We start from the raw sequence: 19967 nt of genomic DNA, 5'->3' as shown, positions 1-19967 counted from the left end.
AGCAGTGAAGGTGTGAAGGGCTGGCTTACTGCCTTCATGAGTGCATTTCTTATTATGCCATAGTCTAACCCCCTGTCTCTGGCCATAAACTCTTGGCACAAAGTTGCTAAAACTCTTCTAATTTCCTGAGTGATAACAGTGCTAGGAGCACCTTTTGTTCTAATACTTGGTTTCTGACCCTGGTTCTTTACACAGAGCTCCTAAATCCCTTGGAAATTCCTGGGTAAGAGGACCATGTTTTGCTCTAATGGGGCAACTCTTGGTGGCTTCCTGGATAAGGGTTGGTCACTAGAAAAACCAAACTATGATTAGAAGCTTGGAGCTTTCAACAAAGCTTCCTCTGGGGAGAAAAGAGGGGCTGAAGATTGAGTTAATAATCAAATATACTAAGTAATGAAGCCCCCATAAAAATCTCTAAAATGCAGGGTTCAGAGAGCTTCTGGGTTGGTGAACAAGAATGCATCAAGGGGCTAGGAGGGTGGTGTGCCCGAAGAAGTCACAGAGGCTCTGTGCCCCTTCCCATATACCTTGCTCTATGTACTTCCTCATTTGGTTGTTCAACTGTATCCTTTGCAACTGTATCTTTTGCAATAGCCTTTACGATAAATCAGTAAAAGTAAAAATGTTTTCCCGTGTCTTATGAGACATTATATAAATTATTGAAGCTAAAGAAGGGATTACAGGAAACCCAATTTATAGCTGAACTTACAACTGGCATCTGAAGTGGGGGGCAGTCTTGTGGGGCTGAGCCCTTAACCTGTGGGATATGACGTTAACTCCAAGTAGATAGTGTCAGAGTTGAATTGAATTGTAGAACACACCCTTGGTGCCTACAAAATGTTGGAGAATTTCTTGGTGGGGAAATCCCACACATTGGGTGTCAGAAGTGAAGTGTTGTGTGAGGAGAGAGAAAAAGTTTGTTTTTCCCACTTAGTATAAAATCCAAACTATGGAGATAGAAAATACCTATTTGCCTAAGGTGGAAAAAATTCCCATCAATCTACATTCATCTTTGTGAAAGAAAAATGTTTCTTCCTACCAGGCCCAGCTACACTTTCAGTTTGTGTGCACAAATCTCTGATTTCAACAAACAATCCATCTTTTATCCAAGTCATAAACAATATTGAGGGTACATGTGTGTAAGTGTGTGTGCCTGCACATGCATGTGTGTGTTCAAATGACATCTTGTTTTGCACTTTGGTGATTCAGAAGCAAGATTTAAAACTCTGAAACTTTGTCATCCAGAAAGCATCAGACCACCAGATCCTCTGGGAAAGTCTTCAGTGTGACCTGCACTGTTGACCTTGTCCCAAATACACAGGTTATGTGGTCTCACACTCCCATTCACTGGATATCTCCCATAGACTATCACTTAAAATAACTTGCCAAAATACAGGAAGCTATTTTTTAATGGAACATCTTGATTCTTTCTAAACTTCCTGAATCCCATAGACAAGTGCCTCATCAAGAAACAGATGTTCGGCACAAGAAAATATCAAAAAGTGGAAGCTTGACCAAAACAGCTCCACATACTTCTCTAATAATAACAAACACTTGCAAAGGAGAGCACTTCACATTTTTACAAGTACTTTGTTTCGTGTTGCTTTTCTTCTTCTGACTCTAATATGATAGTTCCAATGTCTTTCTAGAATGTAGAGTTTTAAGTCTCTAAATGATCTGTCCAGATGGGCTAGGTGCTGTTTTGAGCAGTGCCTGGGGAAACAGTTAGGAAGGAAAACATGGAGAATATAGAATAAAGGTCTTAGCCTCATTTACTATTCATGAAACCAACATGGTCATCAAGTATCTACTGTCCAAAGTATTCAAAAACTGCTTGGCCAATTCCTTTAAACACTGAAATATTTTCTTTTTGAAGGAGAAAAAAAAATCAGGTTAAGTTATTCTACCTAGGCATGGCAACTGAATGGAATACCTTGCAAATAAATACTCTGTTTGGACTTTTCAGGAGCTCTATGGTCAGGGTAAATAAGCCTAAAAACGCACATGGATTAGCTGTGTTGATAATGCATGCATCCTATAATTAGGTTGATCACACCTACAGATTTTCCAGGAAAGACCCAATTTATAATGCCTAGTCTGGAGGCAAACTATATGTTCCTAATCTGGTTGGAATTTGCAGTTGCTGAGCATATACACGCCTGACATGGATTTATGCAGTCAGCAGTCTTCATAGCACTTCCAAGAATTGTCAGTACTCCATGATCTACCCAGATGGCAGATGAAAATTGGTTAATTATGTAAAGACCTGGAAACCCTGACATACCCTTCTCATCCCATCCTCAAGGATGAAAACTTTTCCACTGTTAAGGCAAACGACAAGTTTACCTCTAAGCAGCATTCAGAAGGGCAGGAGTGGGCCACCCTTTCCCACTGGAGAAAATGTAGTGTAGTATAAATGTAGTCAGTGGTGCCACACCCCCAAAGTCACATGCGTCTGTGTTTACTTTTTTATCTTGCCCTCAGTGACATTATACACTTGAAGAGGAAAAAATGAAGTTAACTGTAAATAAAGTGTAAGCATCATACACTGTTAGATTCAGATTCTAATTCATCCTCAAATTGTACAAGAAACCGAGACCACCTGTTTTCTTCATAGAATTCACCAAAATAAAACAGAATCACTTTCCACTGCATATTAATATATACTTTTCACAAATTGGGAGTATATTCTGAACTTATCACAAGTCTTTTAAAGAAATATGGGGTTCTTAATTGAGTCCACTGAGATTTTTAAACATTATGGGAAGAAAATTGCACATATGTAATTGATTGCTTCTTTTAAGCTACATTCAGAAGTTTGTTTCCCAGGCCTTCCTATATGACTTAGATGAGAAAAGAAATTATAATAAAAATGGAATATTTTCTCAAAATACATGGTGTCCCAATTCAGAATGAGAAGGTGTTGGAGCCAGAAGGAGTACAACAGACCATATAATTGATCACGTCCTATTACAAATGTAATAGTGATACTTGGAGAGGGGAACTGGCACATGACTTATCCTCCACTAGGTAGTAGAAGCCAGTGTTACAGCTCAGGTGCCTGTATTCCCTATCTAGTACCTTTCCCACATGTTACATAGCCTCTTATACTTGTGTCTAAAAAGACTGTGTTTTACAAATAAATTGCAAAGAAAGAATAAACAGGAAGCCTATTGACTGAGAGAGATATAAGATTAAGAAATCTCAGTGTGTGAACATTTTTGGATCCTAATACAAACAATCCAATTGAGAAAAGAGCATTGAAAATATTTCGATTCTTACCGGATATTCAATGAATTATAGAATTATTGTTAATTTTTAAGTATGATCATGGTTTTTAATGAGCTTTATCATTTTGTAAAGACTTGATATGTTTTGTAAGAAGAAATATATGTTGATAATTAAAAAGTCAAAAAACAATAGCTGTTGGCATGGATGTGGTAAAAAGGGAACACTTTTATACTGCTGGTGGGAATATAAATTAGTACAACCTCTATGGAAAACAGTATAGGGATTCCTTAAAGAACTAAAAGTAGAACTACCATTTGATCCAGCAATCCCAATCCAGTATCTACCCAAAGGAAAAGAAGTCATTATATGAAGACATATGCACACTCATGTTTATAGCAGCACAATTTGCAGTTGCAAAGATATAGAACTAATCTACGTGCCCATCGACCAGTGAGTGAGTGGATAAAGACAATGTGGTATACATATACCATGTTGTATATAAGAATGGAATAATGTCTTTTGCAGCAACTTGGATGGAGCTGGAGGCTATCATTCTAAGTGAAGTAACTCAGGAATGGAAAACCACATATTGCATGTTCTCACTTATAAGTGGGAGCTAAGCTATGAGGATGCAAAGGAATAAGAGTGATATAATGGACTGTGGGGAATCAGGGGGCAAGGGTGAAAGGGGGATGAGGTATAAAAGACTGCCTATAGGCTACAGTGTGCAGTGCTTGGGTGAAGGGTGCCCTGAAATTTCAGAAATCACCACTAAAGAACTTATTCATGTAACCAAACATCAACTGTACCCCAAAAACTACTGAAACAAAAATAACAATAATAATTAAAAATATATACATGTTGAAAAAATTATGGATAAAGTATTTTTTAAACACTGTACCATTTTAAAAATGTATCTTTATTATTTTTTTAAAAGATGAGGTTATGATGAGGAAGGATAAAAAGGAGTAAGTTTTACCAAAGGCCTTAGCACATAATTGACTGACTTAAATTATGTTTCCTTCACTGCCTACAAAGGGGAAAAGAGAGATAAAAGGAAAATAATTGTTTAATAGGGGTGCTTCTACTAAAAACTAGTCACCTTAAATATAATATTTCATTTATTTCTTTTAGCACTTCTGAGAAAATGAAGTTCAGAGAGGTTTGGTGACTTCCCAAAGTTCACACAGTAAGGAAGAAATAGAGGAAGTTATGAACACTGTTCTTTCTACCCCGCCACACTGCAGTTCAAGCGCTGGTCTTGAGGCAGGGGAGAGACTGTGAGCTCACATCCTTCCTTACTGTGAACATTTTCTTTCCTATTCCTGAATCCTGTAATCTTAAGAGTAACTTCCTCCGATCGTTAGAAACAATCAGGCTTTCACTGTCTTTATCCTCTGGGTGACTCAGCCTTCAAAGTAGTGCAGATGCAATGTTATCTGAGAACTGATTAGAACTTTAAGGGAGGAAAGAGATAGGAAACTGTTATCTTCTGGCCTCCAGACATATTCTGGTTCCTGTTACTAATGACTGATCCTGACTGAATTAATTAAAATTTAGCCCCTTTGCTCTCTGGCCAGCAGTACAGACAAAAACCATTAACAATGGCTCCAGAGACATAAATAAACTCTCTCCCTAGATATCATCTATCCCATAATATTGTGTAGTCCTTGCTAGAGAAGGAGAAACAAATTAGACAACCTTTCAGGGATGTTTCAAAATGTAAGATTCTGGGATCTAAAAGTGTTATGAATTGATATCTGGTGATTGAGCATAACCCAGAATAAATGAAAGAAAGAATAGAAAGGGGCAACTAGCTGGAATACAGAATGCAATTCACTAAAGAAGCTTCAACAGTAACTGCATGAGGAACAGCCCAGGCAGTACAACTTCCTAGAGCTCACCTAAGGGATACCATCATTGCAGCCAAAAGAAGACTCACCTCTTTAACAAGGCTTTCCTCATTATAGAAATGCAGACAGTCTCCTTCACTTTTCTTTTTCTCCTAATCCCCACTCCCCTTCTCCCATAGCAGGCACCTCTCTTTATTTAGCAACACACACTCTTTTTCCGATTGTGGCCTAAAATGTCAACACTGATACTGTTCTTGGTCTCCCCAATACCCAAGGAAAGCAGAGAAAACACCAAGCTGTCCTAGAAGTGCTCTTGTCTCTATTTGCTGTAAATTCATTCATGTATTCCTTCAACAAAATGTTTATTTGGTGTCTACTATACCAAATACAGTCTATCCTTTTAGTAATAAAATCATTTAGGTGAAGGGGAGGACTATCTTTCCCCTGAATAAATCTCTTCCATCCTCAGAGTTGGGAACAGATGAGCACTGGAGAAGTTCCCAGAGAACCATATGCAGGACTTGCTGCCCAGGAGGTTAACTGTGGTTAGAAACTCAGTGGTTTCCCTCCTTGCTGGCCTCTGAGAGATAATACAGGTTGTACATAGATGTCACAACATCAGCCAAATTGGCTGTGCTCTCCCATCTCTGGGTCTCTGCACACACAGGCCTGTCCCCTTCACCTAGATGGCCTTCCTTCTCTCTCCTCTTCCTGTCTAGACCTGGCTAACTCCTCTGTCCTCTTAGACTTTGTTCAAGCATCATCCGTATAACCTTGTAAATTCTTCCCTGCCCACTAAAAGCTCTAGGGGCCCCGCCTACCACCCCAACTTCTGTGCTTCTTGGCACTTTATGGATATATTCCTTCGTAGTGGATTGCAACACTGAGCATTAATTTTTTCTTATTTATCTCCCTAACTGGGCTTAAATTTCCATGGGAGCAGGGCATGGGTCTTTCATCCATATGCCTAAGGCAAGTACACAGGTTTGAAAGGCAATCTAGAGAAATCACTGATATTGTTTCATCAGTAGGAATCAAAATAAATGTTTTTCTTAGTGATCCCCCTCCAAATTTTATTAAATAGTTCATTCACTTTCTTAACATTCTAAAGTTTCACTACAATGCTTTCAATGACATCTCTAGAATATCAGGTATAGTAAGCTTGAAATTCATACTTATTCTCAGCAAGCATGATCCTAAACCCAACCAGAAGCTCTGCTAGGACCTCTCTCAGGTTTCTTTGATGGTCCTCAATTCATTCCAATTGAGCTATCAGTTGTTCAAGCTAATTGCCAGTCTTTAATTCACTTGGTGCTTGCCTTTTCTCTACAATTAGCCCAAGGATGTGCTTATGCCTTTGAATTTATTAATCCTGAAAACCCAGGAACCTTGACTCACTCTAGTGCTTTTAAAGGTTTAACAACCTCAGAAGATTAGTTCATTAGTATTCCTGCTTATTAGCTGCCTTTCTATTCTAAATTGTCCACACTTGACCCACATAAATCAGAGAACATGGGAAAAAAAATGATTGTTTTGTAAAATAATAATACATTTTAAAAACAAAATTTTTAAAAACAAAAATTTAAAATAAATTTAAAAATAATAAATGTTTGAAAATTACCTTTCCCATTTACTTCCTATGGCTTCTGAAATTCCTAGCATTGACACACCCTTGAGATGGCCAAAAGCCCCTGTGTGAACTGTGGATTAAACACATTATACCCTTAGCCCTTTTCAGTCTGAAACAGAAATCAGATCTATGCCAGTCACCCAGAGTAGCAAATGGCTTGTAGCTCTTTAAAATACTAATAGCTGCACTGGTTCCTTTATATTATGATGATATTTAGATTTTTGAGACTATTGCTCATTAAAATTTTAAGGAGGCCTCATATACTTTTATATATTTAAAGAGACAAATAATCCAAACTTTTGGGCAATGAATAACCATAAGCACACAGTTTTAAGCCTAAAAATCAAAGTTGTCATCATAACATAAAGCAACCAGTCCAATTATTAGTATTATCAGTTTTTTAAAATAATCCTCTTTTTTCAGAGCTGGGGTCTCACTCTGTCACCCAGGCTGGAGTGCAATAGTAGCAATCATAGCTCACTATAGCCTCAGACTTCCGGGCTCAAGCAGTCCTCTCACCTCAGCTCCTGAATAGCTGGCACTACAGGTGCTATCCACTGTGCCTGGCTAATATTTGTGGTGTTTTTATTTATTTATTTTTGTTGTTGTTGTTTGTTTGTTTGTTTTTAGAGACAGGGTCTCCCTGTGTTGCCCGGGCTGCCCTTAAACTCCTGGCCTCAAGTGATCCTCCCACCTTGGCCTCCCAAAGTGCTGGGATTACAGGCAGCAGTAATGTGCCTGGCCAATAGTAACACTTTTTGTTTCATAATACATTCATCTTTTCCCAAAGAGCAATATTTACTTTAAAATTTAAACTTGTTTAGAGAAATTCAACAGACTCTGAAAATAAAATAAATTTTCAAAAGAAGCCTAAAATTCAAACTTGAAAATCATGGGTAAAAATAAGGTATTAAATTGACACGACTCTTTTCTTTTTCATTGACAGTATAAGATTCTCACCCATATAGTACAGGTTTCAATATGCCAGAGGGTAGAAACTGTGTGCATATGGTTATTCATTGCCCAAATGTTTGAATTATTTGCCTCTTTAAACATATAAAAGTATGCGAGGCCTACTTAAAATTTCAATAAGCAATAGTCTTAAAAATCTAAATAAATAAAGAATAGTTTATACAAATATATCAAAGTTGACTTTGGCTGAAAGCTTCCCTGGACATTCAGAAAGGAATATTTTCTAGGATTAGATTTCTCCTTACATGTCATGGAAAAGTTAATCTTTGTTAATTGTTGAAATTTTCTTACTTTATGCGGCAGGTTTTTGGATATCCTTACCCATTATATATATTCCACCCTTTAATCTTATGGAAAAAAACTTCTCTTTTTGTTGTTAAAAAAAAGTTTATTTTATATTCTTTGCTAATAAAGAGTTGCTGTCAAAAACAATTCCCCTTACAGGAAGCAAATTATTCTTATAATTGCTTTCTTATAAATCAGCATTAGAATCACTGAGCAGGTTGCTTCTGCCATGGCCCAGTGGTTTTAGCACAGGGCTGGGTCCTTGATTATTTTTCATTATTTGATTCTTCATTCCTCCCAAACTTTATTTTTATTTTAAATTAATTAATTAATTGATTTTTAGAGACAGGCTCTTGCTCTGTTACCCAGGTTGGGGTACAGTGGTGCAATATGACTCACTGCAGCCTCAAACTCCTGTCCTCAAGGGATCTTCCTGCCTTAGCCTCCCAAAGTGTAAGGATTATAGGCATGAACGACCATGCCCCACCTGCTGTCAAACTTTTATAGAAAAATAGGAAAATTTTCCTTTAATCACATCTCTTAGTAGTCATTGAGACTAAGTGTACCTCACTTTGTTTACATTAGGTTAGAACTCGAAAACATGTTAGAGAACAATGAATCCAACTTTTACCTATTAAATTAGCAAATAGAGTCCTGGGGAAGTGAAATAATTTGCTCAGGGACACAAATTCAGATAATGACAAAATTGAGTCTGCACCTTACTCCTTAACTAGTACTCTTTCCACTCTGATAAATAATGATATGCTATTCAGATTTTTGTAAAGTGAATTATATTTCTAATGCCATATGGAAGTCAGAACTGAACTCTTCAGCAGAGCTTTTCATTTAAAGCAGATTTTTCATAATGTGTATTTGTTGCCCTAATTTATTTTATATGAATTTTTAAATATTTTTATCTAAGCATTGAAGCATATCCATGTTCCTTTTGTGGTTTGGAGAGAAGAAATGCAAAGACAGGAGCCTGTGTGGGGGAGGAAGGTGGGAGTCAGATAATAGAGCCATGGAAGGCAGGTTTGGAAGCATTTATTCAAGTGTCATTTTCCCCTTAGAATAGACAGTGTTAGACCCTTTCCATGGGTAAGTACTAACAGCTTCACAGCTCCACAATTCCATTTCTCCAAAACATTCTTCTCAGGCAGCATGGTAATTAGAAATTACAATGACCCTATTTACGATGAGAACAGATTATGAAACAATATGTAATAGCTCACAATAATTGCATATTCTACCACATCCCAATAAATAAAAGACTCAGTCAACCTATGGGGAAAATAAGCTCACTCTTTTACCACTCACCACTCTTCAATATTCTACATGAACATTAGTTATATCCTGGTGCATAAGAATTTACTGTGCATCAAAAAATAAAGTGATCCAATATTAATGTTGCTAGTGAATCAGATATAATACAGTAATAGGAATCATTGAAAGAAATGTTCCATCCATATATCTCAGTGAATATTATGCATACTTATGAGAAAACATAGAGCAAAATAATTAACATGGCAAATTTTCAACAGAAATTTTATTGATTTCTCACCAAATGCCAAGCAATGTGTCATAGAATCACAAAATGCTTGGCAAACTGATGTTACAATCATTCTAAAGTCAATTGTTTGCCAATTAATAAGATAAGATTTATTCACTACATAAGAGTACACAATTTCAAACAATAAGTAGGCTAAAAGCATCCATTAAAGTCAAGTTGCAATTCTCATAGTTGCAAAAATGGCAAAGGAAATAATTATACATTGTCCCATATTCAAGGAGTTTTCTGTGCGTTTCTGGAAAGGCACAGAAAACTCTCCCTATTTCTTAGGCTTTCTATATACTAGGTAAGAGGAAAGAACAGGCTAATAGCAATAAATAGTATCCACCTTTAAAACCTATCCTCTTCCCCAGGGTTGGTACAATAGACAATATTGATCCCTTATTTACAATCTAACTTCTACAACTTAACAGCTACAAGTTTCTTTTATGTAAATTTAAAAAACAATAATAATATTCTATGCTTTTATTTAATTATCAATATGTAAGTATGCACAAGGTCATTAGGTAAACTATATTTCTTACTATGGATCATAATAAAAAAAAGTTTGAAAGCCATAATTCAGAGAGTAAGTCTCCCTGGAGGTTTCATATTCAGTTACTAGATAGTATTGTTGGGAGAAAAAATTATATGCTACAATGTTATGTCCTTAAAAATTATTTTTAGGTTATTTCTAGAGTGGAAGGCATCAAAAAGAAGACCTGAACTTGTAAGAGACAGAAGTCATAGATGGCCCTTTAAACAATAAAATCTTCCGAGACAAACACTGCTAATGCTTTTAGGGCTGAACATCTGTGCAAGGATCTTCTTTATTTACTTTAAATAACGAGGGATCAAACCCAATTTAATCAAATCCAATCTCAATAAAAGGAGAAACATCCCTACTTCTCTCCATCAGAGAGGATGGTTGGGTTAAGTTTTCTAACAAGTAAGATATTTGTTCTTCTATTTGCTTAGCCTAGATACCTAGGATTCTCTCCAGAATATTGTCCAGCCTACGGACAACCAGGGAGCCTCAAAGATTTTGATGCATTTATCTGAAAAAGAATGCTAGCTAATAAATAACCCCTGTGTCCCAAGGGCTTTTTCTCTGTCTAGCCATCCAGTTACTTCTATCTAATGAGGTCAGAGAACAAAGAACAATGGGAAATTTCCTCTTCCTCACTGCAAACTTGCCTCCCTCTCCCAGTCCCTGTACATTAATAAAAATTAACATTTATACAGTCTACTAGGTGCCAGACATGGTTCTGAGTGCTTCATATATATTAATTCATTCAGTCCTCATAACCAGCCTGTGAGGTAGAGAACTCTCGGTATCTCCATTTTACAGATAAGGAAACTGAGCTACATAGAGGTTAAATAAATTGCCCAAATAGTACTTACACAAATAGTAAGTAGTAGAGCCAGGGTTCTAATCTAGACAGTTTAATGTTGGAATCTATGTCCTTAACCATACAGTTTTAACTCTAAATAAGGACTTATAGAATAGGCATCTCCTTGAAGGAAATGATGTTCTGGATATTAAATGATGTATGAAATACTCTATATTGTATTAATCTCCTAGCTTGGATCTTTCAAAATCTCTATATTGTTTACAGAGAAGAGATAATACCCAATCTACAGTCAAGCACCTGTTTCACCTCAGCTTAGCCATAAACTACAATACCTCTGTTACCCCTGGGCAGCCTCCCTTGAGTAAAGATTCTCCATATCTGCATCTCTTAAACAAAAATAACTTGGTTCTCACCTTTCCAGGCATGAGTGGGGCAAAGCTGCAAGTCCTTTGCACATTTTGGCAGGTGGCTTAGCTCCTCCACTTTAAGTACAACTTCTTAACAGCAGAGCCAGTCTTTGAAAACTTCAAAACTGTCTGGGATGCCTTTCCTCCTGAGGTATATATAGAAGCTCTTTCCCAGCCCTCTGTTGCTCTTCCAGCCAATCCAGAGCCTTAGAGGAAACTGCAGGCTGGAGAGCAGCAGCAGTGGGCCCTGAGGTGGAGGAGGGAATCCTTTCTCTGCTACAGGCACTACTGTGGCATAAGGCTTTCATCTGCTCTTATCACAACACTCTCTTGCTAACCGGCCAGGGCAGGGTTAGGCCCTAAACTGTGCACAGGTTATTGGTTGTTTGAACTCCTAATCTCAGGCCAATCACAAGGAAGATGTGAGCTTCCTGTGAAGCAAAGTGTCTTGGACCACTTCAGATCGGTCAAAGTCATAGATTCTTAGGACTGTAAGGGCTCCTGGAGATTGTTTAGCCCACTTTGTTTCACAGTGAAGGAAACTGAAATCTAGGGAATTCAAGGAATGTGTTATGTGAATACTTACCAAGTGCCAGGCACTCAGCTGGATGCTAGGAATTCAGAGAAGAAAGAGAAAGCTCCCTGCCCTCAAGACCCCAAAACACATTATAAGTAAGTGATGGAGGCCGGGCTGGGATGTTGTGAGCCTTCAGGAAGCACCAGGCAAGGTTTTCTGGAGCTGAGAGACAAGATTACTGTTTACATAAATCAAAACAAATATGAACAATTACTATATATTCTTTATGAATCCATATGTCTGTGAAGGTACTAAAAAAGTGATCTAGGAGACCAAACACCAAAATCTTAGTAGGGATTGAGTATAATGATATTATCTCTGAACTCTGTTAATTCTGTCAGTGGTCTTCTGATTATTCTTTGCTTGGATGACTAATGCTTTGTAATTCTTTGTACCTCCCCACCATAGCCATCCTTGCCTAGGCTTGTCTTTCCTTCTCCTTCAAACTTTTCCTGCTTCCTATCACTCAAGGAATATTTACCAAAATTTACCTGAATTGTGTCTTATCTTGTCGGGGCCCAAGGTGCTGATAAGTTAATCTGTAAATGTAAATGCCTAAAAGGTAGGCATGAGTCCAAGCTTTAAAAAAAGTGGCACTGAATAATCCGTAAGAAAAGCTCTGAATTTGGAATTGAACAGTACTCTCATGATTTTCTCTGTTATCTGAAATTAGTTGTTTTAAATGACTCCCTCTTTATATACCCTTTTTAGGCAATGGTTGACCAACCCCTGTTACTGGCTTATAAAGTCAATGCAATGCGGGCTCTCTTTTGGTTCCATATGAACTTTGAAGTAGTTTTTTCCAATTCTGTGAAGAAAGTCATTGGTAGCTTGATGGGGATGGCATTGAATCTGTAAATTACCTTGGGCAGTATGGCCATTTTCACGATATTGATTCTTCCTACCCATGAGCAAGGAATGTTCTTCCATTTGTTTGTATCCTCTTTTATTTCCTCGAGCAGTGGTTTGTAGTTCTCCTTGAAGAGGTGCTTCACATCCCTTGTAAGTTGGATTCCTAGGTATTTTATTCTCTTTGAAGCAATTGTGAATGGGAGTTCACTCATGATTTGGCTCTCTGTTTGTCTGTTGTTGGTGTATAAGAATGCTTGTGATTTTTGTACATTGATTTTGTATCCTGAGACTTTGCTGAAGTTGCTTATCAGCTTAAGGAGATTTTGGGCTGAGACGATGGGGTTTTCTAGATAAACAATCATGTCGTCTGCAAACAGGGACAATTTGACTTCCTCTTTTCCTAATTGAATACCCTTTATTTCCTTCTCCTGCCTGATTGCCCTGGCCAGAACTTCCAACACTATGTTGAATAGGAGCGGTGAGAGAGGGCATCCCTGTCTTGTGCCAGTTTTCAAAGGGAATGCTTCCAGTTTTTGCCCATTCAGTATGATATTGGCTGTGGGTTTGTCATAGATAGCTCTTATTATTTTGAAATATGTCCCATCAATACCTAATTTATTGAGAGTTTTTAGCATGAAGGGTTGTTGAATTTTGTCAAAGGCTTTTTCTGCATCTATTGAGATAATCATGTGGTTTTTGTCTTTGGCTCTGTTTATATAGTCAATCCTAAGCCAAAAGAACAAAGCTGGAGGCATCACACTACCTGACTTCAAACTATACTACAAGGCTACAGTAACCAAAACAGCATGGTACTGGTACCAAAACAGAAATATAGATCAATGGAACAGAACAGAGCCCTCAGAAATAACGCCGCTTACCTACAACTATCTGATCTTTGACAAACCTGAGAAAAACAAGCAATGGGGAAAGGATTCCCTATTTAATAAATGGTGCTGGCAAAACTGGCTAGCCATATGTAGAAAGCTGAAACTGGATCCCTTCCTTACACCTTATACAAAAATCAATTCAAGATGGATTAAAGATTTAAACGTTAGACCTAAAACCATAAAAACCCTAGAAGAAAACCTAGGCATTACCATTCAGGACATAGGCGTGGGCAAGGACTTCATGTCCAAAACACCAAAAGCAATGGCAACAAAAGCCAAAATTGACAAATGGGATCTAATTAAACTAAAGAGCTTCTGCACAGCAAAAGAAACTACCATCAGAGTGAATAGGCAACCTACAACATGGGAGAAAATTTTCGCAACCTACTCATCTGACAAAGGGCTAATATCCAGAATCTACAGTGAACTCAAACAAATTTACAAGAAAAAAACGAACAACCCCATCAAAAAGTGGGCGAAGGACATGAACAGGCACTTCTCAAAAGAAGACATTTATGCAGCCAAAAAACACATGAAAAAATGCTCATCATCACTGGCCATCAGAGAAATGCAAATCAAAACCACTATGAGATATCATCTCACACCAGTTAGAATGGCAATCATTCAAAAGTCAGGAAACAACAGGTGCTGGAGAGGATGTGGAGAAATAGGAACACTTTTACACTGTTGGTGGGACTGTAAACTAGTTCAACCATTGAGGAAGTCAGTGTGGCGATTCCTCAGGGATCTAGAACTAGAAATACCATTTGACCCAGCCATCCCATTACTGGGTATATACCCAAAGGACTATAAATCATGCTGCTATAAAGACACATGCACACGTATGTTTATTGCGGCATTATTCACAATAGCAAAGACTTGGAACCAACCCAAATGTCCAACAATGATAGACTGGATTAAGAAAATGTGGCACATATACACCATGGAATACTATGCAGCCATAAAAAATGATGAGTTCATATCCTTTGTAGGGACATGGATGAAATTGGAAACCATCATTCTCAGTAAACTATCGCAAGAACAAAAAACCAAACACCGCATATTCTCACTCATAGGTGGAAATTGAACAATGAGATCACATGGACACAGGAAGGGGAATATCATACTCTGGGGACTGTGGTGGGGAGGGGGGAGGGGGGAGGGATAGCATTGGGAGATATACCTAATGCTAGATGACGAGTTAGTGGGTGCAGCGCACCAGCATGGCACATGTATACATATGTAACTAACCTGCACAATGTGCACATGTACCCTAAAACTTAAAGTATAATAAAAAATAAAAAAAAGAAAAAAAAAAAAGAAAGTCAATGCAGTGCATTATGACCTGATGTTTTTAATGAAATAAATAGAATAGACAAATATCCAAGTGCATTGGATGTAAAAAGTATTGTTTTCTGAAATTTTGACTTTAATTATCAATATGTAAGTGTGCACAGGGTCATCAGGTAAACTATATTTCTTACTATGGATCATAATCAAAAAAGTTTGAAAGCTGTGGCTCTAAACCACACACACACACACATACACACACACACACACACACACACATGTTTTTGAGACAGAGTCTAGCTCTGTTACCCAGACCAGAGACTGGAGTGAAGTGGCATGATTATAGCTCACTGCATCATCAAACTCCTGGGCACAAGCGAACCTCCCACCTTAGCCTCCTAAGTAACTGGGACTAAAGACTCTTGCTACCATGCCTAGCTAGTTTTTAAATTTTTTGAATAGACAGGGTCTAGTTTTGTTGTCCAGGCTGGTCTTGAACTCTTTGCTTCAAGCAATCCTCCTGCCTCAGCCTTCCAAACACTAAGCACAATGTCAGGCACATAGACATCTGTAAATACTGAATGAGTTAAACAAACTGTCCAAGTTCCGCCATCTACTGACTGAGTAAACATCAGCAAATCAATTAATTATCATTTTTGAGACATGTGGACACTGTTGTTGACTATTAAATCTAATAAAGGGAATATAAAACAAGTAGAAGAGACTCCTTGGGACAAGAGTCTAAATCATTATTTGATACCAAGAGGCCTTGAGGAGATAATAATATGAAAAGAAAAACCCCAAGTTTAACATAGAGCAATGGAGGGTGATGTCTTGGCGAGGGCTAAAAATCAAAGCATGTTTCTGACTGTCCCAAAGGAGTTCATGTGATGGACTATTCAAGAATAAAAATTATCTCAATTTACTAAAAGATGGACTAGAACCCAAAATGTAAAATTCAATAGAAATAATGTTAAATCCAACACTTATTTGTTTTTAAAACTTTGTAAGGATGGGATAGCCAGAAAGTATGTAAAAGAGTGTGCTCTAGAGGCAGAAAGTAAAATAGTGATTGCTAGAGGTTAGAAATGGGAGAAATGGAGGAGTTCCTATTCAATAAAGTTTCAATAGGTATAAAGTTTCAGTTATGCAAAATGAAAAATTTCTAGGGATCTGCTGTACAACATTGTGCCCATAGTTAGCTATACTGTACTGTACACTTAAAAATCTGTGAAGAGAATAGTTTGTGTTATGTGTTTTTTAACCACAGTAAAAAAAAAAAAAAAAAGGAGAGAGCCTACTATGTAAAATAAATTTGAAGTCTGAAAAATAAATTGAACTATTTTAAAATCTCCTTTCCCTCCTGAGAATCCCTCAGAAATGACAGTAAATATATGAAAAAGGTATAAATCTGTAATAGCAAAGAAAAAGAGAAACAAGCCATCATATTCTGAGTGATTTCAACCACATCTTCATGGAATGTGAAGAGAGGTGAGTAGGAGTGGTACCTAATGAAACAGGGGAGGGAATTCAGAGGGGTGCTTCAAAGAGATATCCATCTGCCCTGGAGGATGCCACAGCGGTTTGGGCTCCAAAGCACTAGATATTACAGTTCTACAGAAGGAAGGAGTTAGCTGTGCAAGTGGAAGCAGTGAGAGACATTGAACATTTTCATCAGATGAAAAGGATCTCCTGCCCACACAACTGCTCTGATTCATCTCTAATTCATTTCCTTAAATCATGTGTAAGTGTCTTTATTTTAACTATTATTAGCAATATATTTATTGAGATGCATTTTATCACTTCCAATTTGGGGGCCTCTTGGACTATGTGATCCACGGTGAACAGACGTCTATTCACTAATCTCCCTACTCACAGGAAGAGTCTCACCCTAAAGCCAGCTAGGAGCACATGGAGTAAACAGAGGCAAGGTCTTCACCTTCATGTTGCTTGATTTCTGTCTTTCTGCTAAATGTTTTAAACCATAAGCAAGCTCAATTTATAATTCTACCACTCAGAAATATATACTGTCAATAGGTTGTGATATTGCTCCCATGCCTTTTTTTATTTAAAGAAATAAAGAGGCAATGGATAAAACTAAAGTCCCTGGACTTTATATTAAATATAGTCCTGCTGAACCTGCTGGCACCTTGATCTTGAACTTCCCAGCTTCCAGGGCTGTGAGAAATCAATTTCCATTGCTTATAAAGTACCCAGTCTCAGGTGTTTTGTTATAACAGCACAAACTAAGACAATATGGATTCATTAAAAGTATATAGTTTATGTTGCTTTTTGATTCTTTTAATGAAAAAAAGAGGACTCTCATGTCCATTATTTTTCCCCTTTCATCACACTTAGTACCTGTTAAGATTTTCGTGTATGGTCTTCCAGGTCATTTTTTTAATGTCCTCATATACATATCTACTATGATCTGAACGTTTCCCTCAAAATTCATGTGTTAAAACTTAATAATCACCAATGTGTTAATATTAAGAGGTGGGGCCTTTAGGAGGTGATTAAGCCATGAGGTCAAAGCTCTCATGGATGAGATTAGAGCCCTTATAAAAGGGCTTGAGGGAGGGGGTTCATTTTCTTCTGCTTTTCTGCCATGTTAGGAGACAGCAACAAGGCACCATCTTGGAGAAGCAGAGAGCAGCTCTCATCAGACACCGAACCTGCTGGCACCTTGATCTTGAACTTCCCAGCTTGCAAAACTGCAAGAAATAAATTTCTTTTGTTTATAAAGCACCCAGTCTCAGGTATTTTGTTATAGCAGCACAAACTAAGACAATATGAATTCATAAAAAGTATATAGTAATTATTGGTATGTGTTTTGATTTATATAAATATAATCTGCATCTTTTGTTATTTAAGATTATGATTTTTTGTTTTTGTTTTTAGATTATAATGATAACTAACACTACTGAATAATTTCTATGTATTAATCACTTTTTAAAACACGTCATATATTTACACATTTAATTCTCACAACAAAAGCATGAGATAAGTGGTATAATTTTTGCTATTTCAAAGAGAAAACCCTCTGATCATATAAATGGAAATGAAATTGTTCAGGATTAAAAAGCATCGGTACTAACATAGGAAGTGTAAAGTCTATACCTCCAGTTTATGCTTTTTAATTGCTGGAAAGAATTATATCATATGCAAATATAATTGAATTTCTTTATAGACCCATTGTTAAATATTTAGGTCATTTCTAATTGTTTGCTTCTGGCAAAAGTACTTAAATTAATATTCCTATATATGCCCCCGGAGCAGTTTATCTATAATGTAGTTCATAAAGTGGGACAGCTGAGAGGTGTAACAGTACAAAATTATCACACAGTCAGACCAATTTAGACTCCTAACAGAAATAAATGAGAGCCTCATTTTCCCAAATATGAAACACTTGCCAGGCTTTAATTTTTTCCAGTGACAGGCAAAAAATACCAAGTCATTTTCATTTGTGCCTTTCTAATTACTAGGGAATTTGAGCTTCTATTCATATACACATTGGCCACTGTAATTTTTCTTCCATTAGTTGTATATTCCCATTTTTTAAACAACTTTACTATCTGGCTTTTTAATATTGGTGTGCAAGAATTCTTTATAAAAATAATGAAACTAAAAATGGGAGAAAGAAGAAAAGTAGAATTAGATCATTGATTGTTGCAGAAGCAGTTAAAGGATACCAATAAAATTGGATAAACCAGATAACAGGTTAAATAAGAAAACAGGAGATGAAAGACACTAAGAAAACTATATGTACAAAGGTAACAATTAGAACAGAAATATAAATCTTCCTACATACCAAAAAAAAAGAAAGATTAAAAAACAAAGAAAAAACAGTTCATAGAGAGTGACATATAGAAAAATCATAAAAGACACATAATTATTCAATATTGTGTGACAGAATTTTGAGACCAAACATATAAGTTATATCAATAAATGTAAATGTGCATAAATTTTCCATTAAAAGAGAAGTTTTAGTTAGGCTTACAAATAAAACCCAGCCTGGTTAACAAAGTGAGACCCCATCTCTACAAAAACAGTTTTTAAGAAAGATAGCCAGGCAACACGGTGAAACCCCGTCTCTACTAAAAATACAAAAAATTAGCCGGGCATGGTGGCGGGCGCCTGTAGTTCCAGCTACTCCGGAGGCTGAGGAAGGAGAATGACGTGGACCCCGGGGAGGCGGAGCTTGCAGTGAGCCGGAGCTTGCAGTGAGCCGGAGCTTGCAGTGAGCCGGAGCTTGCAGTGAGCCGAGATCGCGCCACTGCACTCCAGCCTGAGCGACAGAGCGAGACTCCGTCTCAAAAAAAAAAAAAAAAAAAAAAAAGGAAAAGAAAAAAAAAAGAAAAGAAAGTTAGCCAGGCATGCAGTAGGCTGAGGCAGGAGGATTACTTGAGCCCAGGAGTTCAAGGCTGTAGTGAGCTATGATAGTGTGCACTCCAACCCTGGGCAACAGAACAAGACTCCATCTCCATTAAAAAAAAAAAAAAAAAAAAAAAAAAAAGTCAGAAGTAAGACCTAACTATATTCTGTATACAAAGGACATACCTAAAACAAAGTTATTTAGAAAGATTAAAAATAAATAAATGGACAAGGGTATAATTGACATAAACAACAAGAAAGCAAGAGAAGTAAACCTGACAGACAATAAATCCAAGTCAAAATGTATTGAATATAACAAAGGTAAATACTTTTTAAGGCTTAAAAGCCACAACTTAAAATGGAAATATTAAATATAAATATTTTTGCACAAAGTAACACAGCAACTACCTTTCTAGTACATAGAAACATGCTAATAATCAGAGACTGGCATGCCTCATTCTTAGTACAAGAAAGAAGACAAAAAATAAGTATTATGGTCAAACACACACACATACACACACACTCACACGTACTTCTTATGGATATATATCAAACTCTACACCCTGCTAATAGAGAATCTAACTTCTTCTCAAATACCTATGAAATATTCACAGAAAATTAGGATATAACAATTCAAAAAGAAAATTAGTTAAGTCCAATTAAGTAGAAATATTACAAAAAATGTTCTATGATTGCAGTGAATTA

The 19967-nt window shown here is 37.0% G+C and overlaps 1 protein-coding gene and 1 long non-coding RNA gene across 3 annotated transcripts in view; one reads left to right on the top strand and one right to left on the bottom strand.

Annotated features, from left to right (window-relative positions):
* RGS5 (regulator of G protein signaling 5) overlaps nucleotides 1-19967 on the bottom strand; it is a 181607-nt gene that overhangs the window by 49295 nt on the left and 112345 nt on the right. The window contains exon 1 of one of the 2 annotated variants that reach the window (XM_003824577.5): nucleotides 11289-11605. The exons of the other annotated variant lie outside the window; for it this stretch is intronic. Within the exon in view, the coding sequence (XP_003824625.1) occupies nucleotides 11289-11332 (44 nt within the window). The 5' untranslated portion in view covers nucleotides 11333-11605. Of the gene's footprint in view, nucleotides 1-11288; nucleotides 11606-19967 lie in introns of those variants that run through there. 2 annotated transcript variants of the gene reach the window in all.
* LOC130541499 (uncharacterized) overlaps nucleotides 1-19967 on the top strand; it is a 53861-nt gene that overhangs the window by 29893 nt on the left and 4001 nt on the right. Inside the window, exon 3 of the long non-coding RNA XR_008955553.2 lies at nucleotides 17504-17647. This is a non-coding gene — a long non-coding RNA (uncharacterized LOC130541499). The remainder of the gene's footprint in view (nucleotides 1-17503; nucleotides 17648-19967) is intronic.

Source organism: Pan paniscus, chromosome 1 (genome assembly GCF_029289425.2).
Source record: "Pan paniscus chromosome 1, NHGRI_mPanPan1-v2.0_pri, whole genome shotgun sequence".
NCBI classification, from domain to species: domain Eukaryota; kingdom Metazoa; phylum Chordata; class Mammalia; order Primates; family Hominidae; genus Pan; species Pan paniscus.
This window is presented reverse-complemented; position numbering and strand designations above follow the sequence as displayed.